At 41.1% G+C, this 26,650-nt stretch overlaps 1 protein-coding gene across 9 annotated transcripts in view; it reads left to right on the plus strand.

The window, feature by feature from the left end:
• CAMK4 (calcium/calmodulin dependent protein kinase IV) overlaps positions 1-26,650 on the plus strand; it is a 277,800-nt gene that overhangs the window by 244,029 nt on the left and 7,121 nt on the right. For all 9 annotated transcript variants that reach the window (XM_039543587.1, XM_039543578.1, XM_039543580.1 and 6 more), the window contains 3 exons: positions 285-359; positions 14,794-14,869; positions 25,587-25,713. In XM_039543587.1, the coding sequence (XP_039399521.1) occupies positions 285-359; positions 14,794-14,869; positions 25,587-25,713 (278 nt within the window). The remainder of the gene's footprint in view (positions 1-284; positions 360-14,793; positions 14,870-25,586; positions 25,714-26,650) is intronic.

The raw sequence follows: 26,650 nt of genomic DNA on the forward strand, positions 1-26,650 counted from the left end.
GAGCGGCTAGCACAAGTTGTACTTTAAAAATGTTTTTGTGAGCTTAGAGCAAGAGGATTTAATCCATCAACACAAATTTTGCTTCTGTATAATTTTGTTTTCATGCAATTCTTTTGAAGTAATTTTTCTTTTCATTTGTTCCTTAAAATGACAGTGATTTTCCTTAAATGTAGCATTTTCAAAAAGAAAAGTGAAGTGCTTCCCCCTGTTGAATCTATGCTCACTTTACACAATTACAAGCAGACAATAAAACTTTTATGTTATGTTTCTACAAATCTTGACAGCTGATTTTGGGCTTTCCAAGATTGTGGAAGATCAAGTGACTATGAAGACAGTTTGTGGAACTCCAGGGTACTGTGGTATGTTCCTTTATTACTTACAATATATTGGACTTAGACTTTGATTCAGAGACTATTTACACTTTCCAGTTTCTGTGTTTGGTAAATGCAAGTTTCTTAAGATTGACGAGGCTCCTGAACAGCTTAAATAAAAAACTAGAATTCAGAAGCTGGCATCAGTGTATGTTTTTGAAAAATTAACATACTCTATAGTTCCAAGCCACACTAACCAATATTCCAGTGCATTTTCTAATATAATTTCATAATTTACATGAAAGTACTCTGATGTTGAATAAAAATTAATACATTATACAATAATATTCCACTTATACATAGAGCCCTACCTACCAAATTCATGGCCATAAAAAAAAAGTCACAGACCGTGAAATCTGCTCTCCCCGAGTGAAATCTGGTCTTTTGTGTGCTTTTACCCAGATTTCACAGAGGAGACCAGCATTTCTCAAATTGGGGGTCCTGGCCCAAAAGGGAGTTGCAGGGGGGTTGCAAGGTTATTTTAGGGGCATTGTGGTATTGCCATCTTACTTCTGCGCTGCCTTCAGAGCTGGGCAGCTGGATAGCAGCAGCTGTTGGCTGGGCACCCAGCTCTGAAGGCAGCGCCCGGCCAGCAGCAGTGCAGAAGCAAGGGTGGCAATACCATACCATGCCACCCTTGCTTCTGCACTGCTGCTGGCGGCGGCTCTGCCTTCACAGCTGGGTTCCTGGCCAGCAGCCACCCCTCTCCAGCTGCCCAGCTCTGAAGGCAGCGCTGCCACGAGCAGCAGCACAGAAGTAAGGGTAGCAGTACTGCAACCCGCCCTCCCCCCGTACAATAACTTTGCGAAACCTCCCCCCACACACACACTCCTTTTTGGGTCAGGACCCCTAAAATTACAACACCATGAAATTTCAGATTTAAATAGCTGAAATCATGAAAGTTATGATCTTTAAAATCCTATGATTGTGAAATTGACCGAAATGGACCATGAATTAGGTAGGGCCCTACTTATACAAATCTCATCAAAATCCATGTCAAATTATTGAAATAATGGATTATATTGGCATGTCAGGTATAATGGCAACTTAATTAGTGTGACTTGATAGGGCCCTTAATAATTCCTATTATGGATAGTCCAAAATTAAGTGTAGTAGAAACTAGCTTAAGGTGACCTGTTTGTTTTTTTGTTTTTAAATAAAGACCAAATTATCTATCTTAATATTATTGCTTAGGAAAGGGGGATAGCTTAAGGTCTCAAGAAAGCAAAGCACTTTATCACATGCTACAGTCTTGGCCAGTGACTGAGGCATAAAAAAAAGAAGGGGCAGAACACACTTCTGGTACTATAAGTGACGCTACCAGAAGTAGCAGAATGCCAACGAAAAATGCCGGACTGGAGTTCCAGGGCATTCCGGCACGACTTGAGTCCTGGTCCTGACTTAGAGGTGCTGATGAGCAGTGCAGAATTGGGACCAATATGATTGATAACTATGGGGTAAAATTAGAGAGCTTCCTACAGTGGCTGTGCACCCGATCACCAGCCTGGGATAAACAAACAGCCACACCCAGTTCAGTTTGTAGCCTTTTCTCAGGGCGCTTTTTTATTCTTTAACACAAAGAAGTTTAAGTAGAGCAATTAAAAAAACAACAGCAGCAGCAAAGAGTCCTGTGGCACCTTATAGACTAACAGATGTTTTGGAGCATGAGCTTTCGTGGATGAATACCCACTTCGTCAGATGCATCCGAAGAAGTGGGTATTCACCCACGAAAGCTCATGCTCCAAAATGTCTGTTAGTCTATAAGGTGCCACAGGACTCTTAGTCTGGATCTGTAAAAGCAGCAAACACGGCTACCCCTCTGATACTTAACAACAACAACAACAACAAAAACCAGTCCTGTTTTCACTGAGATCTGTGACCTTCCACAGGGGTGTTTGCAAGGCTAACCTGCCCTCTCACAGTCTTCTGCTACATACAGCCACTGGAGAGTGCTCTCCCAGTCCTTCTCCTGGTCCCAGGCAAACTCATAGAGCTGGGGCCCTTCTTTATATCCCTTGGCTGGGACTCATCAGACCCAATCACTAGATGCTGCCTGCTGGGCTTCTCTCCAGAAAAGGGCCAGCTCCCAGACCCCATGGCCTTAAAGGGGCAGACTACACTGTTAAAGGTTGATTTTGGCAACTGGAAAGATTGGGGTGGGAGTACTTGTCACTTTGAGGGATGTGGAAGGGTTGGGACCCTTTTCATAATCAATTTTTAACCAAAATAAAATAAGAATTAAATAACGTGATTGTTTCAGATCTACCGTGATGATTAGGCTCAGTTAATAACATAAATTGCTATTACTGTGTAGATACTATTAGTGCACTATAAATATCTTAATGCAGGTAGATAGAACTGTATGCCCCCTTTGTATGCCATTTTAGAAGTACATTTAGAAAGTAACCTCTGTGTGGCAGGGACCACATTTTCCCATCTTTGTATGGTGTCTAACACGAAGTGGCCCTGATCTTACTCAGGACTTCTGGGCAATACAAATAATAATGACAATTTAGACAGGTTTAGTGTATGTACCTCTGTTTTTCAGTCTTTGTCAAACTTTTACAAACAATACATGTCATTTATGAGTTTGGCCAGCTCCATGCTTTGTGATTATAAGTCTTACTGAAAACACCACTATCCCTCTCTAGCCCTTCATACCAAAAATTATTATTGTCAGGATTACAGAAGCCTGCTCAAAATCTCAGACAGAGAAGTTCTGTCTTGTCATTAAAATTACAGAACCACATTCAGCCACTGGGGGTATGTCTAGACTGCAATTGGGGTCATGCCTAACACCCTGGATAGACAGACTTGCACTAGCTCAGCACAGGCTAGTGTGTTAAAAATAGCAGTGTGGATGTTGTGACACCGGCGGAGGCTCGGTCTAGCCACCTGAGCTCAAACCCGCCTGACTCCCTGGGTCTCAGCTCTGCTGGCTAGCCTGAACCTCCATCCATGCAGCAACGTCCACACTGCTATTTTTAGCGCTCTAGCTTGAGCCGAGCTAGGGCAAGTCTGTGTCCTCAGGCGGGGAGGCATGCAACACATGATTTTTTTCAGGCAGTTGTGTTTATGATTTGCATATATAGGTAGTGCATTTATGCATGCAAATTGGGGGCTTGCCTGCACAATAACATCTAGCTGGCCATTTATTTGCATAAATGACTAATATGCATGTGCAGTCATAATAACTGCATGAACAAATCAGGTGCACGATTGTACATGTAACTTGAATGCAACACTTGGCTTCTGACTGTAACCCATGAAGTACAATACATAGCAGCTACAACTTTTATTGCTTAAGTAGTTATTCAGTTTAGGTTATTCAATATTTATGTTGGTTTTTATGTTATGATATTGGACAAGCCTTGACCAAAGTTCTCTTAAGAGTCTTAATGACACTGTTTTACCTTGTATTAGTCATGGGCACTAAGCATGCAATTTATAAAATGAGTCGTGTTAGCTATATTGTTCTGGTATGTTTCCTTTTTCTTCACTGAAGTCTACATTTTCCAAAAGTGAAAGTTGACTTGGCAATGGAAAAATGGGCTATGGAAAAATGTGTAACCCATATTTTTGCATACAAACCAAGTAATTGCATGTGCAAGCAGTTATTTGCATGTATTATAACTGATTTGCATGTACAAATACAGATACATATTTTTACCTTTGCTGAAGTCAGCCTCTATTGTCTGAAAATTTAGCTCTAATTACTGAATTCAGACGAAAGATGGATTCTGGCGTGGAAGAAGCCCATTCTTCAGATAGTTAATCCTGAATCCATGGAAATAATTGGCAAAGCTACTATGGACTTCAGTTTTGCAGGAATAGGCCAAACTGAATACACCATTTGCAAGTAGAGTTTAATTAAACTGTTCAAATAGTCAATCATAATTATTAAATGGCAAAGCATTGCAATAATACAAAATATAATGTGAAAATAATATATTACTGCTGGCAACACCTGCTTTTAATGTAACTTTACATATTTTAAATTGTATGTAGTGGGTTTTCATATTAGATTTCACAGCATTTCAGTAAAAGGAAATAAATCATAACACTTTCATACACCACAAGCCTGAGGCTTTTAATAACAGAAGGCACCACTAACACGGATAAAAAAGAAAAAGCCTGGATGCTGAAAATTAAACAAGAAGTCACAGAGAATCCTACTCAGACAAAAATAGGCTCCCAAGCTGCCGAGTAGGAGGAGGAGGTCCTGATCTGAATCAGGAAACTGTAATGCTAATAGGCCATTAATAATTAAGCGCTGAACGTAGTATGTCCAGTGCTTTGGGGAGAAAATAAGTCAGCCACAAAATGAACACAGCTGACTATCATTTCCATATGCTTAATATGTAATAGAAAAGTGTAACCATACATTTTTAACTGGCTTGCATCCCAAACACAGATAACACACAGTGTATAGGCAGAAAGGACAAAATACAAAGCCATCCTTGCACCAAAATGAGGGAACAAAACTCTTCAATTAAAGAAAAAGCAAATGTGTTACCAATCTTGGAAAAAATTAAAAAGGCAGTCATAGCAGTTAGCGTCCCGTAAGTCTTACCATCTGGCCCTCGTTAACTTATGGGACAAATATTAAGAGAAAAGAGCTACTGAGCACTTGGAAGATAACAAAACTGGAAGCATCAAATAACAGCTGGTAAACTGCAATGCCGGCACTTGCCTGCTAGGAACACAACTGAGACCGTTGGCTCATTTCATAGAGGGCACCACAAAAATGGTCATCGCTACATAAAGAACTGAAATGTTCCAGACCCTGCTATTAAAATACTCCATTTATTGAGAGAGTCACAGTTTTAGGATCAAAGAGTCCTATGGCACCTTATAGACTAACAGATGTATTGGAACATAAGCTTTCACCCATGAAAGCTTATGCTCCAATACATCTGTTAGTCTGTAAGGTGCCACAGGACTATTTGTTGCTTTTTACAGATCCAGACTAACACGGCTACCCCTCTGATACTTGACAGTTTTAGGATCTTTTTCTTGAGCCCTGTGACTTCTTGTATTTAGGGAGCAGAGGAGAGGAATTGATGGGTGTCAAAGAAATGCTGCTTCCTGTTCCCCCTTGTGGAGGACAAGGATGAAAGGAAATAGAAATGTCCCTGCTGACCCCCACTATACCTCCTGGAGGGTTGGGAATTAGAAATGCCACAGTAGATGCATTCCCCCTTCCCTGCAGGAGGACCGAGTTACCAATGTGTGTCTGCTCTCCCCTGCAGTAGGTAAAGTTACTGCCAATAACACAGCAGTTCATGCCTGTCCCCAGCTGCCAGGAGGGGGGAGATGGCACTACGCCTACTGCAGGCATCTAGCTACCACACTGGCATCCTCACTGAGGTCCCAATCCTGTAAGGTGCTGAGAATCTTTAACTCCCACTGAAGTCAATAGAGGTTGAGGGTGCTAAGGACCTCACAGGATGAGGCCCTAAAGTCTCAAGAGAGCAGGGCCTGCTGGTTATGAGGTGTTCCCATGGTCTATTGCTAGGCTATATTAAGCCCTGCAAGTAGCTGGTATATATGCTGTAGTCAGCAGCATATGCAAGTTGGGGGTACAAATGGCTCCTTAGGGCAGCAAGATGTTCCTCAATACATTACTTAGATTTAAGCTCTTCGGAGCAGGGACTGCCTTTTTGTTCTGTGTTTGTACAGCACCTACCACCAGGGGGTCCTGGTCCAGGTCCAGACTGGGGCTCCCAGACACGACTACAATACAAATAATAAATAATAGTAATCAGACTCAGAGAAATGTAGGGCTGGAAAGGACCTCGAGAAGTCATCCAGTCCAGCTCCCTGCACTGAGGCAGGACTAAGTAAACCTAGACCATCCCTGACAGGTGTTTGTCCAACCTGTTCTTAAAAACCTCCAGTGGTGGGGATTCCATAACCTCCCTTGCAAGCATATTCCAAAGCTAAACTGTCCTTAAAGTTAGAAAGCTTTTCCCACCTTCTAACCTAAATCTCCCTTTCTTCAGATTAAGCCAATTACTACTTGTCCTACTTTTCAGTTGAAATGGAAAACAATCAATCACCATCCTTTTTATAACAGCCCTTAACATATTTGAAGACTGTTATCAGGTCTCCTCCTCAATCTTCTTTTCTTAAGACTGCACATGCCCACTTTTTTTAATCCTTTCCTCAGAGGTCAGGTTTTCCAAGCCTTTTATCATTTTTGTTGCTCTTCTCTGGACTCTCCAATTTGTCCACACCTTTCCTAAAGTGTGGCACCCAGAACTGAACACAGTACTCCAGCTGAGGCCTCACCAGTGCTGAGCAAAGCAGGACGATTATTTATATTTACATTCAACACTTGTTACTACAACCCAGAATGTTAGCCTTTTTCATAATTGCATCACATCGTTGACTCATATTCAGTCTCTGATCCACCATTACCCCCAAATCCTTTTCAACAGTACTATCACCTAGCCAGTTATGCCCCATTTTGTACTTGTGCATTTGATTTTTCCTTCCTAAGTGAAGAACTTTGCATTTGTTTTTATTGGATTTCATCTTGATGATTTCAGACCAATTCTCCAATTTGTCAGAGTTGTTTTGAATTCTGATCATGACCTCCAAAGTGCTTGCAGACCCTCCCAGCTTGGTGTCATCTGCAAATTTTATAAACATACCCTCCACTTCATTATCCAGGTCATTAATGAAAATATTAAATAGTGCCAGACCCAGGAAGGACTCCCGTGAGACTCCACTAGATAACACCCTCCCAGTTTGACAGCAAACCATTGATAACTACTCTTTGAGTACGGTCTTTCAACTAGTTGTGCATCCACCTTATATTAATTTCATCTATACCACATTTCCCTAGTTTGCTTATGAGAATGTCATGTAGGACTGTGTCAAAAGCCTTAATAAAATCAAGATATATCACGTCTATTTCTTCCCCCCACCCACTAGGCCAGTAATCCTGTCAAAAACGGAAGTTAGGTTGATTTGTCATGATTTGTCCTTGACAAGTCCATGCTCACTACTTCTTATAATCCTATTATCCTCTAGTTGCTTACAAATCGATTGCTTAATAATTTGTTCCAGTATCTTTCCAGGAATTGAAGTTAGACTGACAAGTCTATAATTCCTTGGGTCCTCTTTGTTCCCTTTTTTAAAAATAGGTGCTATGTTTTCCCTTCTCCAGTCTTCTGGGACCTCACCTGTCCTCTGTGAGCTCTCAAAGATAATCATTAATGGTTCAGAGGTTGCTTCAGCTAGTTCCTTAAGTCTCCTAGGTTGAATATCATCAGGCCCTCCTGACTTGAATATATCTAATTTATCTAAATATTTTTTAACCTGTTCTTTTCCTGTTTTGGCTTGCACTCCTTCCCCATTGTTGATATTAATTGTGTTGAGCATCTTGTCACCATTAACCATTTTAGTGAAGACTGAAGCAAAATAGTCATTAAACACCTCTGCCTTATTGATTCCTTCACTTATTAGCTCATCTTCCCCACTATGTAGCGGACTTACAGTTTTCTTCATCTTTCTTTTGCTCCTAAAGAACCTCCTCTTATGGCCTTTTATCTCCCTGGCCAGGTGTAACTCTCTTGTGCCTATTGATAACTTCCAGACCATCACAGGAAAGGTTTTTAGTGTGTGGATGCTGGGTGGCGGTGATGGTCTGTGATATACAGATCAGACTAGATAATCTGATGGTCTCTTCTGGCTTTAAACTCCCTGACTCCAGAGCAGGATTTGGTTTATAGGATGTATTCACCTGAACTTAATTGCAGTTTGGGGTGTGTCTACACAGCATTTTGGAGCAAGCAGGAGTGAGCCTCTCAGCCTGGGTTGACAGACTCGAGCTAGTGATCCTCTCACTAGCACTCTAAAAATAACTGTGTAGACAGCACTTTGAAGTTGCAGCTCAGGCTAGGGAGGGCGGGTAGGCTTCAAAGCCCAAACTCCAGTCTGAGCTGCAACTTCAAAGTGCTGTCTACACAGCTGTTTATAAATCGCTAGCAGCCAAAGTCTGTTGACCCAAGGTGGGAGGCATGCTCCCCACTCTCTCCAAAATGATGTATAGACATAGTCTTTGGTGCCCCCGATCAGAAAAGAAGCACTGAGTAAACCTGTCAGTTAACTTCTATATGTATCCAAACTCTTTGAAGTGATTATTTTTAGTGTAAAGTCTGTATACCTGTGAAGTAGTGTCACTAGCTAATGAAAATGTGGATTGAAGAGAATAAACGTAAACGGGGTATATAGAAGAAAAGGGAGAGAAGGAGCAGATAGTTACAATATTGCAGACCGTGCTTTCTGATGTTTGTTACTATAGAAACGAATGGAAATGGGAAGACATTGATGAAGGCAGCAAGATTACGCTATTAGCTTGTAATGTAACGGATAATAGGATGCAAGTAATACATACATTCGTTTTTGCCACATCTTTATCAGGCAAACAAAGGAACTAAACATCCCTTGGAATTAAAGCTATTCTTAGTGTCTTTTGTCTCATAAAATTGTATTTTAGGTATTGATTATCAATGTCCATGCTAATTTCTGCCATTTCTACTAAACTGCAAATGTCAAAAAGCTGTAGTTATTTCTCAGTGTCAGAAACCATTTGTTATGCTTCCATTTTTGTAACTATAAAAGATTGTGTGAAGAAGAGGAAGCAAACACATAATGCAGCCTCCAAAGTGGTGACGATTCAGCTGTTTGTACTGCATATATGTGCAGAGAGAAGGAGGCAGCAGGAGGTTTGCATGGCAGTGATTGGGAAGAGGGGACTGGGTGGTGGTGATGTGTCATTAAGGGTCCAATCCTTGGTGTGCTTATTGCCTCTCTAAGGTATTGAGGGCCCTTAGCATCAAACAGATTCAAACCTAATTCTTTGTATTTTTCATTTTGGAAGGAACATTAAACGTATATAAAACTCTGAGTCAACAGGAGCTGGAAGGAATTTCTCAACCCATTTAGAATCCCCAGCTAATTGTTTCTGCAAAGTGAATTTCTGACAACAGCAGTTCAGTAGAATTTGGCATTTATGTGGCACTTTACATCCTCAGAGTGCTGTACGAACCCCTAACTTGACTCACAACACTCCTATTGGATAAGGAAATGTTATCCCCATTTTACCGTCCCTGGTATGTAGTGATGACCATCTTTTTGGTGCACTATGTGAAATGAGCCAGAGGTCTCAGTTCTGTTCCTAGAGGACAAACACTGAGGAAGAGAGAGAGGTTATGTAATGTACACAATGCTACAGAGGGAATTGGTTGCAGACCCAGGATTAACCCTTGAGTACTGTATTGCTGGCCCCATGCTATGTACTGTATACCGCAATTGCTCCAACAGACTAACAAAGCTTCAGACCAGTAACCCTTCTTTTTTCCCTTATCCCATCAATTAGGGTTGGGTCATGCAAGCATCCTCCATCTTTGTCTGTCCAAGGCAGCACTAAGGTCCACCTGCTTACCATATTCTTTGATGCAATTCATCCATCGCTTTGATAGCTTTCTTTGGAGTCTTTCTTACCATCCTCTCCTGCCATGCTATGCTCATCAGGTCCCCTTCATTCATGCTCTGCATGTGTCTGAACCAGTGATGTTGTGCTTCTTGGATTTTGTCAGCCACAGCATGGACTTGGACTTCAATCCTAATACTTTCATTTTGAAATCTTCTTCTCATCAGGTCCCCTTCATTTGGATCACATATTGGCAACTCCATCCTAAAGGGATTTGCCTCATTTAAGAGAGTCTCAAAGTATTGTTTCCTCCTCTCATTTCCTTGTTCAGGTGTTAGTAGCACAGTCTCCCCGATCATCTTTTACAAATGATATTCAATACCATCCTCCCCGCGTTTGCATCTCATTTCTGCAGTGCCATATGTCTTTTTGCCAGCCACCTGTGGGTCATTTACAAGCTCAGCATACAGCTCATCTAGGGCACTTTATTTGACCTTTTTCACTGCTCACTTGGCAGCTTCTTTCTATTTGTTTTTATTTCCAGCAATGGATTCATTTCTTTTTCTTGCTGCTCTGTTTTTGTTTGTTTGTTTTGTTTTGGATCACTGCTTGCACTTTCTCCACTGCTACTTCTCTCTTGCTATTGGTTTTCCCCATCTACATTGTCCACAAACCTTTTTCACTTCCACAATGCACATTCTTTTGGGGTGGTTCTACTCTGTCATCTGGTGGCAAATCAGTTTCTGGACACATATTCTGTACTTTTTGCACAAACTTCTCTGTTGCACTTCTCTTAACTTTCTGTATTCAAATCGTCTTTCTTTTGAGCCTAATTCCTCCTTGTCCAGCACTCTACCACAATCATTGCCATGGGAGGTTTGTGTTGCAGTGCTACCATCTAACTAGGTATCGATTTGTAGCCCATAACTCTACACCACTGAGATTTCCTCACCAACATCGTATGGCTTTTGTTTCCACCACTGATGTACATAACTAACTGACACACCCTCTTTTGGAATCAAGTATTGGCTATCATCCATTGTTTGGCAATACAGTAGCATTTTCCCTTCATCGTTCATAGTGCCTAGGCTGCATTTTCCCAAACACATTTCATACCCTCTTTTGTTTCTGCCTGTGTGTGCATTCAGATCACCCAGCACCACCAGCAGCTGCTGGGGGCTGCTGTGTCTGCCAACACCTGCAGATCTTGGTAGGAAGTCTCCTCCTCTTCTTCACGTCCGGGCTGAGATGCCTACACTGATGTCAGAAACATGACACACTTTGAATTTTTAACAGCTGTCAGTCTGTCACTTACTCTAATAACTGCACACACCATCTTCCTCAGCTTTCCTCTCCCTGCCACCCACATTTTGTTATGCCCCCTTTTGTCACCTGCATAGGAGTGTTTAAAACCTAAGGCCAAACCCTTCGCTGCATTCCCCATCCATCACATTGAAACCTCTCCTTACCATCACATCAGTGACTTCTATACCTTTACATGTCAGACTGGATGTACCCAGTGTTGCCACTTTTGAAATATGGGGCTTCTTTGGCTTTGCAGGTCACTGCTTTTAGTCTGATTCTTCACGCTGGCCGCTGGTTCTCTGACCCTCTAGAGGGCAGTTCAGACACTGGCTGCCAGAAATCCAATTGGCCCAGGGCTGCCAGGCTTGACGTGGGTGAACCTCTGGCAGAGGGCAGAAAGATCATTAGCAGTAGTCCCTGGCAGGAGGCATACAAGCCAGCCTCACCCCTCCTTATATCCAGCCTCTAGCGTATCAGTTGCCATCCCTGACACACATCACAGTGAAAGGAACTTTCCCCAGTTAGACTAAGTACATGCCCACTCTCTTCCCACCTTGTTGCCATAAACCTGGTGGATCATCAACAGGCAGTGCTGATGTCACCACTGCCCAGTGCTGGGTTTCATTTAATCCATGGATGGGGGCTTGAGATCAGAGATTTCATTCTCCTAAGTAGGCTGCCTTGAAATGTCTAGTTATTTTAAAGACACCAGATGCCTGTCTTTCACACACCTCACTTTTAATGAAAATATCTGCACCACATGAAGACAAATGATGGGGAGTTTGACTGTCAGAGGCCATCCTAGACATTGGCCTTCTATAAACATTTTATAGGTGTTGGGAGCTCATCCCAACCTCCTCCCCAGCCATAACAGCTCTTTGGAGAGAAAGTAAGAATAACCCCGATAGTCACAATAAAGTTACAAGAGTTGGGTAAATGTAATTGAAACTCCTAGTACTGAATTTCCTGAAGTTCCACAGAGCCCAAGAGAGAGGAGGAAAAATAGTGCATCTTTCTGGGGTTGGGACAAGACACATTAGGTCAGGTCTGCACCAGGAGTGCTAAAGTGGTAATGCTAATCCAGTATACTGAAACAGCAAAGCATTCCTAGTGATGCAGCTAATACCAGCAAAACTGCGCTTTTGCCATTATAGCTGAGTCCAGCCCCACCAAACAAAACAAACTACCCTGGCAAAAGTAGTTTTTGGAGGATTCAGAGAAGGATTAATTACAGAGACCCAAAGCCACATTATTCCTGAATAAGAGCAGCCACACAGAGGTTTAACATGCTTTAATTGATATGTGTTGACCTCATACCATTAGCTGACTCTCCTTAACTTTCCTAAGTAATCTAAGCCCGCGTAGAGATGGGCTTAGTGTGGATCTGGCATTTGGTTCTGATATAAGTTATACAAGATATGTGTTTGTATGTTTGTTCACTTCCTCCTCCTCTCTTAGCACAAAGTAAGTGCCATGAGCATTTTGCTCTTCAGGATGTCTCAGTGATTCACTGAGGGCGGGGATAGCTCAGTGGTTTGAGCATTGGCCTGCTAAATCCGGGGTTGTGAGTTCAATCCTTGAGGGGTCCATTTAGTGATCTGGGGTAAAAATCTATCTGGGGATTGGTCCTGCTTTGAGCAGGGGGTTGGACTAGATGACCTCCTGAGGTCCCTTCCAACCCTGAGATTCTATGATTCAGTCTCCATATTTTAATTGCTATAGTTTTGCAGAAAGTCTTACTGCTCACGTGCATCTTGTCTGCAGGAGGATATTGGTTTGCCTCCATGGGAGAATCAAAATGACAGTTTACATAAAAATGATACAGACTACAAAGAATGACTTTCAGCTTTTCATAAATATAACATATAAAGTCAGTGTGTTAGCTGTTTTCTATCATTTGTCTGACAGGCAAATGGTATTTTTTAAAAGAACTGTATGCTATAATAGCACTATCGGTGAAATTCATCCAAGTTCAGAGGGTCTTCACAAAGCCTTCTGTGCCACGTAAACTCGCCTGCCTGTGCAGGAGGCTGTGAGTGTAGCAGTAGTCCTCAGGGGAATCTATCCCCTTTACCCCATGGGGTGGGAGGAGGAGGGATGAATAAGGGCCTGTTGGAATGGGCCCAGAGAGACTTCACTATCTTCTTGCTCTTGCAAATCCATTGACTGGGAGTTCCCTTATAGGAGAGCCAGTAGTGACTATTCCAGCCCATAGGCCTCACGAAGGACAATACTGCAGTGCATATTCAGAAGAGGGCAAACTGAAGGTTGATGTGGCAAGGGATGCAGGAAAGGGATGGGTGGGTCTCATCTTTGCATCATGTCAAGTGTTGTGTTCCTGTGCTTCACTGAGAGATTTGGCTCCCTCGCTGATATTAGGCTACTTTGCCCCAGGAAGATATGGCTGGTTGGCAGATGGCAGAGTCAGAGGCTTCTGATAATGGTGTTCAGGGGAGTACAACAGCTTACAGGGCTGGTCAGAAACTTATCAGGGAGTGGGGAAAACACAAAACGTTTGAGAGCTGTGGGGAAAAGAGGGGTATTTTCAAGGAGGCACATCATGGCATATGTAGTGTGCATGAAGGTGTGTGCATAACAACAGGAGTATGTATCACATATCAAGCATAGGCTTCAAGTGCATATCTTACATGTAGCACACATCATGCTCTTGGCTATTCTTCAGCATCATCTATGGGTTGAGCTCCTCTGGTGAATAATGACTTCTCTTTGCTATTTCAGAATTGTGAGTCTCCTCAGACACTCCCTCTCCCCTGTGCCCTACTGTGGCAATTTCAGTTGATTGGAATGCTCTTGCTGTCTGTTCCCAGGGTTGAACTCCTTGAGTTGGGCAACAGGGCTTTTTCAAGGAAAAGTTCTTGACTCTGGAGTGATCCTTCTTGCAGCTTTCCACGCCCAAGAGTGTCAGTCTTTAGTGAACAGCACCCTATTCCTCCCATGGGAGACTGAACATGAGAAAATCTAGAACAAATAGATTTGGGCACAGAGAGACCTGGATGGGGTCCGAAAAAAGACTTGTAATGGAGAGTGGGTTTCAGCCTTAATTATAGAGCCAACTTAACTTCAGAATTACTGGAACTATTAAAACAATATAAATGTCATGTAATCAGTAAAACTCAAGCTACAGTACTTCTGCCCATTATCCCTTTCATGGATCTGGTTTCTTCTCTAAAATCAGATTGGAGATCAAAGTTAAATTGCACTCTTGACTTTACAAGTTAGTGGTCCATGCCAGCTGTCCTTACTCAGGGAAAATTCCCGTTGCTCTTTACTCAGTGTATGGGAGTTTTACCTAAGTAAAGTATCAGAGGGGTAGCCGTGTTAGTCTGGATCTGTAAAAAGCGACAGAGTGTCCTGTGGCACCTTATAGACTAACAGACATATTGGAGCATAAGCTTTCGTGCTCCAACACAAAAGCTTATGCTCCAATACATCTGTTAGTCTATAAGGTGCCACAGGACTCTTTGTTGCTTTTTACCTAAGTAAAGACTTTCAATGTCAGGCCCTATTTGTTCTACAGTACTTGAAGAGGACACATTGCAATTACATTCTGAGTTAAGAAGTCAGACATGTCTGAAATTCCTGACCTTTATTAGTATTATTTATTTCTGCATTAAACTTTTGCTTTAGTGACAATGTTTTTGTCATCTGCAGCACCAGAGATTCTACGTGGATGTGCTTATGGCCCAGAGGTGGACATGTGGTCTTTGGGAATAATCACCTACATCCTGTAAGTTTAGACAGTAATACCAAGTGAAATATAAAATACGGTATTTTGATGTTTCATTTTCAAGGCCACAGATTTTTCTGACATTCTGAACTGTGCTAACAGAAAGTGAAAAGATTCTTAATTTGTTTTATATGGGTTATATTTTAGTGGTATTTAAATGATTTGAAGGTTGAAGGAGTACAGAGATGATTTAAGTAATACATTTGTCATATATATCATAATATCGCTTGGCTAAATTACTGCAAACACTCATTAAAAATGAAAGAATTGTAAAAATCATTTATTTTAGACATTATGTTTATTTTTTGCGTTTCACTCAGCACGGACAATGAAACTAGATGGGCCATTTATGTGCCATATTTCTAGCACAGTGTTGTGTTTGGGTTGAAAAAGCTCAAGGGCAATATTTCCATTTCCATGTTTCGGTGTTTTAATAACTTGATTCATTATTGATATCCCCCAATAAAAACGTAACTTTGTACTTAGACTGCTTAAGTATCCCTTTTAAGATACTTTATACAGGATAAACATATTACTCCAAGTGATATCTGGACACATTGAATAATGGGTAATTCTTTTTAAATCTTGGTTAAATACAGTAAATAAAGCTTTTCCCTGTCTTTCATATCTGTTTTGCCTCTTTAGATTTTAAGCGCCTAAGGACAAAGACCATGTAAAATAGTGTTCTTCATATCTAAATAAATAACAGTAAAGCACTTATGAGCTGTAGAAAAGATCTACATTGGAAATATCATAGGCAATGCCAGATTGTATTTGCCACTAATAAATACTTAAGGATATACAATTATCCCACAAAGATTTTGGATATAACCGTAGTTGTTATGAACTTTGTACGTTCTTGGGCTGCATTAGGGGAGCTTTCCCCCACTCGGCTGCTGAATAGCTGCCCTAAAGCTGGTTTAGCTGGCTTGCAGGAATTGTCCTTATGCCCTGGCAAGTGCCAGTTGCCATAATATCTTGGCAACTGGTGTAACTTAGCGCAGCCCAGGGACCCAGCCTGGCACAGAGCACCACAGGAATGAGGAAGCACAAAGCTGAGAGCTCCTCAGATGCAGCAGAGGATCTGGCACACAGTATGTATTTCCTTTTGGGGAACAGTGCACTTACTAAACTATATTGTAAATAAAATTACTAGTGTACTTAGATATTCTACAGCGAGGAGTATGCCACAAAAACCTGGACAGAAAAGAATAAAATAGAATTGTGCTCTGATGCAAGTTGAAAATAGAAGCAATTGTCTTTTCAAAAGAGCAGACACAGTGAGCCAAAAAGAAATCAAAGCACATTATTGCAATTGAGCTGCCTTGTAACAGCAAGGAGCACAACTGCACCAGGGTTTCTGGGGACTTCAGCCTCCAACATTTTTGGTGCCATGATTCAAATGCCATTGCTGCTGATTCATATCCAGATTCTCATCTGGAAGTCTGCCATGCAGTTAAGCAGAAAAGAAATGGTGAGCTGTTGGACCCAGAGAGTGGGAGAGGCATGGCCTGCCCACTCAAAAGAAAAAGAAGTTTGTTTGCCCTATTTCTGGATTGAAATGGTTCATAATCAACAAAATATTCGATGTTAAACTCAATACTGTTCTGTAGTCAGAGATATAACTGACAAAGGATTGTAAGATCCAAAGTGTCCCAAATTATTTTAGGCAAATAAGGTTTCTACAGTGGTATGCACTGTTTACACAACTGTCTTGCCCAGTTTAGGCCCAAATATTCAAACAGGGAAGCCTAAAGTTAGGCACCTAACTCTGTAGTTTGGTATCTAAATAAGAATGGCCTGGTTTTTTAGTGGTCAGTATTGCAGTTTTTGTATTTTGCATAAATTAAACACTTCTGAAGAAGGTTTTTGACAGTTGAAGGTCATTGTGCATTCTGCATGCCGTACATCTGTTGTTCTGACCCTTCTCTTTATGGGAGAATGAGTGACTTCTGTTAGTCCTGTGGCAACATTGACGCTAGGCTGATTTGTTTTCTCTTGTTGTGCAGCATGTTTGTGGAATGATTTCACTCAGTACATTCTGGGAAGGGGAAGAAAACAGGATTTTCTCTGTGTGTGTATGTGTGTACGTACTATATACATACACTATATATAATGTGTGTGTACGTACTATATACATACACACTCTCTCACACACATGCGCACACACACACTCTATATATGTGTGTGTGTGTGTATACACATATATATTGCTGACAAATTATTTTAATACAAAATCTTGGGAAATGCAATTTTTTTATATAAAGCATAAATAAGATCAGTGATCTTTCATTTTCCTGTAAAAGAATAGGTTACAGTATCTCCTTAATATAAGAAATTAGAGTCTGATTGATAGGAAAGAATGAAAGACTCTCTTAGAGGAGATTTGCTACACACAGGTCATAAGTTATTAGTGTAAACCTCAGATCTGTGGTTTGTGTATTGAAGAGGAACACAGGCAGTTGTGCATTTTGGGACCCACTTTTCTGGATTCCTATGATCATTTTGTTGTCCATTATTTTCTTATAACAAAATTTGTTTCCCTGTCTCAAGACCTGCCACAAATGTGCCCTGGAGTACATCTCAGACCTTGTTCTCTTATATCCAGCTTTACCCCTTCCTCTCTAATGTAAGTTATATTGGGGCCAGGGGCGGCTCTAGAAATCGGGCTGCCCCAAGCAGCGCGGAGCGCTGCGCCGCCCTTCCCCGGTCCCGCGGCGGGTCCCCTCTTCCCGCGGCTCCAGTTGAGCTCCTGCCGGCATGCCTGCGGCAGGTCCACCGGAGCCCGGGACGAGCGGACCTGCCGCAGTCATGCCTGCGGGAGCTCAACCGGAGCCGCGGGAAGACGGGACCCGCCGCAGGCATGCCGGCGGGAGCTCCACCGGAGCCAAATGCCGCCCCCCCGGGAAACGGCCGCCCCAAGCGCCTGCTTGGCGCGCTGGTGTCTAGAGCCGCCCCTGATTGGGGCAGAGCCTTAGCTATTGTAAATTATTATAGTAGTTCCATTGAAGTTAATGGACAATTTACACCAGCAGAAGATCCGCCTTGTATTCTTCTATAAAGACATTTCCAGAAATCCCATCCCACATTAGAGAGGCACATAGTAGTTAACAAATATGAGGCCTTGTCTATAGTCAGTGTTACACTGGTTTAATGAAAATTGTGATTTTTTTTTTACCCGCTTAATTTACTTGGTACAAAACACAATGTGGACATTCTTAATTCAATTTAAACCTGGTTTATCTTAATTTGGTAAGGAATTGATTTAAGGTAAATCAATATAAATCTGATTTAAGTTAACTTGAGTGTCCACACTGTGTTTTGCACCAGTTTATTGAAATCATTTTCAAATCACAGCTTTATTAAACTGGTCTAACTTTGAATATAGAAAAAAAGACCATGGGCTTAGGTGGAACACTTAACTATTTGGAGTAGAAGCATAGACATGAGCAGTAGTAATAATGGGTAGGAGAGTCACCTATTCTATGAAACTCTCTTTCAGTTCACATGATAAGCATTACAAACATTATCATATGGTGTTAATGAGTCGCTGTGAAAATATTTGTAGCAGTACGTAGTGATTAGTTTATCAGAGCCTACAACTGGAGCAGACAGAATAAGTGCAAGTACCCTGTATAAGAACCCACAACAAAGCCAGATAGCATTGGAATGTTGCAATTGGTGAGGCATTTTTACAGATAGTAGTCAATGTGCAATTATGTTTTTTTCCAGATTATCTCTAGAACAACTGTATTCTACTTTACTGCAAAATCTAATCCTTGATGCAGTGACACCCAGTTATAGCTGTGTCATTCTTAATGCATTAGCTCTGCACAATTCTGGATGGAGTTAAATTTTAAAAGGATTTAGGTTTGATTTGAAGAAACCTTGTTTTTCTGGTCAAATTGGATGCTGTTAGCATATTTCCTCTTTAATTATGCTGGTTACAAGAGCTTCAGTTGGTCTTGCTGAATGAATTCCTTAGCCCACTGAGAACTACAGGATTTTTTCCCCACTGTTTACATTTGAGATTTCATTTGATATTCAGAAAAGGAAGTACTCTCTTGCATTATGCATGACTTAGCTCATATGGGGGCTCAGTAAACTAGCTGCTACATGCAACTGCACTACAGCAATTATTGTCATTTTCACCCACTATTTAATCATTGTGTCCATGGTTATAAGCAGCAAGATGTCAGCTCTCTAACAAATAGGAAACTACACAATGTTACTACTTGGTGCATTTTGTGCAAGGACAGGAAAGAACCTGAAGATGGGAAGCTGAGGTGGTTTTACACTGCTGAGCCGATGTGCAGCGAGCTGGTGCTTCCTGCTGGATCACTGTCAGGGATTGTTCCTGAAATGTGTTGAAAGCATTCGTAGGAGGAAATAAGAGGGATCTTAGATAGAGGCCAGATTCTGAAAGGTTCTGAGTGTGCAACCTCCCTCTGAAGTCAGTGGGGATCGAGGTTGTTCTACACCTTGCAGGGTTGGGTCCTCTCTGATGATGGTAAAATGGACCGATTTTATACCTTAGTATTTCAATGCCAGTTAACATTACTGATGATTTGCTATAGTGTTCTAGTACGTTTAGATGAGGGAGAAGCAGCAGGGCAGAAAATAAGAGCGAGACAGAGCAGGTGGCAGAACAGTGATGAGCCACCATATCAACAGGAATTGGAATTTGACCTAGTAGGTATTGAAATCTCGTGGGAAGATTTCCATGATTGGAATGTTAAAATCACTGGTTATAACCTATATGGGAAACATCAACTGGGCAAAAGAGGAGGAGTGGCACTGTCAAAAACATTATCTGTTTCCAAGTCACTGACAACTCAGAGGAAAATGATCTTGAATCCTTATGGATCAGTGTCCTAACAGATACAGCTAGGGTGACCAGATGTCCCGATTTTATAGGGAGAGTCCCCATTTTTGGGTCTTTTTCTTATATAGGCTCCTATTACCCCCCACCCCCTGTCCCGATTTTTCACACTTGCTGTCTGGTTGCCCTAGATACAACACCAAGATGGGGCACCTGCTGATGTCTGGTACAGAACACCAAATCACATCAGAGAACAGGATGACCTGCTCCTTAAGTATCCATCTATAATGTATAGGAAAAAGAGCTCTGGGACTTCAATCCGAGTGACATGTGCTGCAGGTCTCCTGCTGCCAGTATTAAAATGTCCTTAGAATTTCTGAATATGATAGATGGCAGTTTATTAATTCAAAAAGTGTGACATCCAACATGGAATTCTCCTGTATGAGACTTCCTCTTAACAGATAAAGAAACCACGGAACTAAAAATTAGTGGTAGCTTAAGTACAAATGATCATGGCTTGAACACATTTATGTTCAAACAGAATAAAGTGCAAACCAGCAATATATATATTTTGTGCTTTAAAAGGGCCAATTTCACAAAGCTGAAAATAAGTAGGAGCCAAATCAACTGGGAGAAAGAATTTTAAAAGAAAAGTGTGAATGATAATGTGGAACTGTTTAAGAACATTCTATTTGAAGCCCAGAGTGCCACAATTGTGAAAGAAGCCCATAATGATTTAAAAAAACAACAACAAACAAACCTGGTTTAGAAAGGAAGTGAAATGAATATATTAATTATATTACATATAAACACATACACACATAAAATGGAAGAAAGGAAAAGTTGATAGTAATGAATATAAATCAGAAGCTAGTAATTGTAGTAAATTGATAGGTGAACCAAAAGGACACGAGAACTTGTGGCCAGCAGAGTTTGGTACAGTAAGCAACAAATAGAATCCTAGCAATTATATTGGTTTATTACTGGATGGAAATGGCAGAATTGTTAATAATAATGCAGAAAAGGCAGAAGTGTTTTTCTCTGCTCTGTTTGGGGGGAAAAAACAGATGATGAAGGCATATTGTATGATGATGAAACACTTTCAATTTCGCCAGTAATTCAGGAGGATGTTAAACAGCAGCTACTAAAGTTAGACATTTTTAAATCAGCAGGTCCAGATAACTTGCATCCAAGAGTTTTAAAAAAGCTGGCTGAAGAACTCTCTAGATGATTTTTAAGAAGTCTTGGTGCACTGAGGAAGTTCCAGAAGAAAGCTAATATTGTGCCACTATTTTAGAAGGGTAAACAGGACAATGTGGGTAATTACAGGCCTGCCAGTCTGACATTGATCCTGGGCAAAACAGTGCAACGGCTGATATGGGTCTCAATTAATTAAAAATATTAAAGGACAGTTATATAATTAATGCTAGTCAACAGAGCTTTATGGAAAACAGATATTGTCAAACATTTTCATAGCTCTTTTTATGAGATTACAGGTTTTCTTGAATAAAGATAATAGTATTGATGTAATATACTTCTGTAAGGCATTTGATGTGATACCACACAAAATTTTGATTAAGAAACTAGAATGATACAAAATCAACATCGCCCACATTAAATGGATTCAAAATTGGCTAACTCATAGGTCACAAAGTGTAAATGTAAACTGGGGGTCATCATTAAGTGGGGTCTCACATGGACTTGTTCTTTGCTCTGCACTATTTAACATTTTTATCAATGACCTGGAAGAAAACACAAAATCACTCCGGATAAAGTTTGTGGATGACACTTAAACTCCCTCAAGGGTGTGAACTTAGACCTATGATCATAGAACCATTACCAGCTCCCTGACATTCACTTGCCCCCATACTATATCGGTAGAGACTAGCACAGCAAAGTATCTGACCCATAAACCTTCTGTATGTCAGTAGATGCATGATTGCTATTATTTTTTATTTACATTCCAGTAGTGCCCATGATATGCTAAGAAGACAAGCCATATACAAAAGTTGGGAACAAAGATAGTCAAAACATGTACGTTTTATGTGAATTAAATATATTGTTTGCTTTGTAAATAAATATTAGTTGCCTCTGACTGCTCCTCAGACTTGTTGTTATTAGTTACCTAATTTCTACTACATATCTTGGTAGCTCTTGGTAGAGTACTGACCTTACAGACCAGTGGAGGGAGGGCATTCCATGGGAAAAGGGCATCACTGAAGCCAGCACAAATATGATGGTGGGAGAAGCAGACAAATGGGGGTGAGGAGGTCAAGAGGACAGCAGTCCGTTCCCACCCACTTAAATAGAGCACTCAAAGATTCTACTGCTGTAATCGAATCCACCTCTGCCAGCCTTGAGCATGAATATGGTTCTAAGAATATTCTTAGGCTGGTGTCTCTGAGCTCGCTGTATAACACGATGCAGCCACTCCACCCACAGGCAAGCAGCTACTTTTTCAAAACATTAGTTTCTTGAGCTTTAATGCATCTCTCTCATTTAAAAAAAAACAAGATAGCATGCAAAATATTTGTTTTTTCAAAACTAAGATAACTGATACTGGAGTTTACTGTTCTATTTAACTAATAGCACTGCTCTTCACTTTCTATGCAGTTCATTGTTTTCTTATCTTTATCTTGTGTTACCTGTCATATTTACCTAGAATATGACAGCAGATGCACTAATCCTCTGTATCATCAGGACACTTATTGATTAGATGGGAGATTACTGTAAAATGATGAGCCTGGTTAGTGTAATGCAAACAAGAGGCAGTGTATTGTCTGACTGTCACTCATTTCTGTGTCTTTGCCTTCCATCTGAAATATCGTTGAATGTATCTCATCTGCAAATGGGATCATTATTCAGATAAATTACTGGAATGCATTGTACATACCAGATTAAAGTCCAGCTGTTGTATACAATAATTGGGAGTTCTACAATTGATTTCAGTAGGAGCAGGATTGTAACCAGTGGACCCAATTCAGAGATATATAAATTACGTAGTGTTAAATAGGTGCAAGTGTATGCATAAGGGAGTGTAGAGAGTGGGTTTATGTGTGATACATCATGAAGTGATAGGAAAGCGTATGTTTCTCTAAAGCTAAACTCACTTAGATTTACCACTGAATTTGGCCCAAGCAATCCAGTGACATAACTAGCTTTCCTGGGTATGTGTGGTTGTTTTTTGTATTGTTTTGATTTTTTTGGTTAGTTTCTTTGTTTGTTTTTTTTTGTGGTCTATTTTGTATTTTAATTTAACCTTAGTTCAACCCCCTTGTACATGTACATTGTGATACAGTCTGAAATTACATTACATACTCTCTTTCCACAGGATCCCTGCCTCATTCAGTACACAGAATGGATGATGCTCATTTAAAGAGCAGCTATTCAGTATTTTGGTTTGTCCCCATTGTTCAGTGTGGCCCTAGGCTTATTTACTGCACAATGTTAAAACCCTGTTCTGAAGAGAGAAATATTAATTTCCTCCTGGGCTTTGCTATGTTGTTCATCGCTGTGGTACCTGAATGTGTCAAACATTAATGAATTTATCTTCATAACACCCATAGGAGGTGAGGGGATGATATCACCATTTTACATGTGGGAAACTGAGGCACGGAGAGATTAAGGTCAAAAGTATCCTCTCATTTTGGATGCCCAATTTGAAATGACTAGGTCCTAACTTTTCAGAGTATTTGTAGCATTTTCATATAGCACTATATATGTTCAAAGCACAGCTCCATTGACTTCAGTTGCAACTATGAGCACTCAGCCTAGGGTCTGATCTGCAGAAGAGCTATCTCATCAGTCTCCAGAAACTGACGTGCACATAATCAGTGATCTGTAAAAATGCTGGGTTAAATGACTTGCCCAGAATCACACAGGAACTCTCTGGCAGAGGCAGGGACAGAATCCATTTCTCCAGGGCAGCACTCAACAGCCTTAACTTAGAGAACCATCCCTTCTCTTCCTGCAGTCCCTTCGGTCATTCCATGCACACCTCTCATCATTTGCAACAAACAAGGCAGTGGTCCTACAGGCAACAGCCTCCATCACTGCACAACCCTGATTCATCCCCAGAGTAGGTCCAATCTGTGCAAGGAATTAGACAAATTCCATAGGAAAAAAAATGGTATATAGTCATGTAATTAGACTGTATCATAATATGTACTCTAAGGAGCCCAAATTAAGGTTACACAGTCAACCTTAATTGTGGTACTTCCTAACTTTTGAGTTCTTGACTGAATCTTAATGTTTCTAGTATTTTTAATGTGATTTCTTAAGTTTTTAAAAAAGCAAACTGAAAATACAGGAATTCCATTATAGCAACCGGTTGCCACCCACATGAGTCATCATCAGAGTGATACCGTTAGCCCCACTGCACGGGCTTTTGCCACTTGAGCGAATGGAGTAACTGAGAGCAGTAATAGGTTATAATCCTCTGTGTGGACAAGCACTGGAGGAGGAGGAGGAGGGACACATTGCTAAGGGGAGATATTTGCTGACAGCAGAGGAATGGTGAGACTTGGGAATCTTGGGTTCTATTCCAGGCTTTGTAGCATATTGTGTTCCCATGAGCATAGGCTCTTCTGTCCATCCCCCTCTCCCCCAAGTGTGACTCCTGCCTCATCCCCTCCAACCTGATCCTGTCTCTTCCCCACCCCTGGTACCTCGTCCCCATCCCATTCTTCTCAACTAGCCAGTCCCAATCTCCACTCCCAGTCTCCTCCAGCAAGTGATAGTCTCACCCTTCTGGATTCCCAGTTCCAGTCTCCTCACCCACCTCAGTTCCTTCTCCCCAGTCTCCTTGCCTGGCCAGTCCCAGTTCTCCTCTTCCTGGTGCCTCCTCCAATCTACCTTTCTCCCCCACCCTAGCCTCCAGACATCCCTTGCCCACATTCCTTATCCTCACTGGCTCCCAGTCCTAATCTCCCTCTCTAGGCTTCTCATCTAATCTCAGTAATGCCCCTGTCCAAAGCTCCCTGTCCCAGTCTTTTTGCCCAGCCACTCCTAGTTCTCTCCCAGCTTCTCATCCCCCCTCAGTCCCATTTTCCTTTCCCAGACTGTCCTTGTCTCTGCTCTGGCTCCTCATACAATCTCAGTCTCCTCACTAACTATTGGCTCCCAGTCCCCCCACTTCCATCCCCTGTTTCTCTCCCTGGCTCCCAGTACCAATCGCCTTGCCCAGCCAGTCCCAGTCTTCCTGCACCCCAACTCCCAATCCCAGTTTCTGTCCTTCCTCTCCACGAGGTTCCTTGTCTCAGCCTGTTACCTTCCTGAAGATCCAGTTCTTGTCCCCTCTGAAGTTCTCCCTCATGCTTCCTAGGTCCAGCAAGGTGTTACTGAGATCACAGGAGAGACAGTCTCCCTGCTCTCACTTCAGATGCCTGAACCTGGACTTGCGCCCGCCCCTCCCCCACCCCGTACCAAATGTCAAGTCTCTGCTCCAAAGCACTGGGTGCTAGAATATCTCAAAGACAAGGTCAAACATGGGCCAAACACCATTTTCTCTAGCATCATTCTCAGAAACAAATGAACTATTTTGCCTGAATGTTTCCAAAAAATCCACCCCGAGGCAGACAACCAGCATGGACAATTTCAGCTCAAACAGTTGAAGTCTGTCTTATAATGGAAAGTGTCGGGCAACCTTAATAATGTGATCAGCCCTGCCTATAATGTGTGTATATATACATATAGGGACCACTTAAAGTGACATGTATAAAGACCCAAGCAAAGGTTTGTTATTTTTGTTTTTATTTTTTTAATTAAAAGTAGTTTTGTTTTCACATGCAGGGTGGGAAAAGAGCTGTGTAGTAGGTAAAAATCACATAGGGGAATGTTCCTTAGAGCCTGAAATCACTTAGATCTTTGATAAATTTCGCTCTCTTTTCCCCTTAGACTTTGTGGATTTGAACCATTCTATGATGAAAGGGGAGACCAGTACATGTTTAAAAGAATTTTGAATTGTGAATATGACTTTGTGTCCCCCTGGTGGGATGATGTGTCTCTAAATGCCAAGGATTTGGTAAGTACAACAAGAACACAAAGTGTAGTATTTTCTCTGATGTATATGTGACATAGCTCCCCAAAGGCAAACAATATTTGTGTGGAGTTTTTTCACATATATCCTCATCTCACTTTGATCCCAGCCTATCATGTTTGCCTGCAAATCAAGACTAATTTGTTAAAATGAAATAACAACCATGGATTCCAGTGGCCTGAATTTCAGAGATGCTGAACACCTCTTGTCATCAGTTAAAGCTGTGGCTTTTAAGTACTCTTGTAAATTAGGCTGTAGAAATTCAGAGATTATTGCAGAACATTTTTTTTTAAAAGTCTATTAAATTACAGTAAAAAGTCGCCACACTACATCATACATCACTTGTTCAAGATCAGGTTAATATTCAAAGAACCTGGCTAAAGATTCTAGTGTCTGACTATTTTTGTAGGTATCCTTTCTTTGAGTAGTTTTCTTTTTCTTTCAATTTTTCTTCTTCATTGAGTTTCAACCTCAAAAGGGCTATCAAAACTAGCCCCCCATAGTTTGTATGGTTTCACGTTTGAACTTTTTTCCTTATAAAGATTAAATAACAAAGGCCCCATCTGTTGTTTGACTATAAGATTCTGTCCATTTCTGAGCTTTTTGTGATCAGTTTTTAGTAGATGAGTCAGAGTCATTGCCCTTAAGTATGATCCATTAGTAAAATGCTAAGGCTGGAGCATTATCTGCACTATATCCTTTGATTACTGGGTAAAGTAAATTGGATCCAAAAGATACTGATCTACAAAGATGAACATGTCCAATTTCTATTTTTACCCAATGATACGTACACAATTTAGTTATTTCATTAAAATTACAGTAACAAATGTTCAGTTCCATATCACTTGTACAAACTGTGCCATAAAACGCTACATTAATGAATGTTTGTAAAGTGCTTCAGGATGCTTCGGATGAAAGGCAC

This window comes from Mauremys reevesii, linkage group 6, assembly GCF_016161935.1.
Source record: "Mauremys reevesii isolate NIE-2019 linkage group 6, ASM1616193v1, whole genome shotgun sequence".
NCBI lineage: Eukaryota > Metazoa > Chordata > Testudines > Geoemydidae > Mauremys > Mauremys reevesii.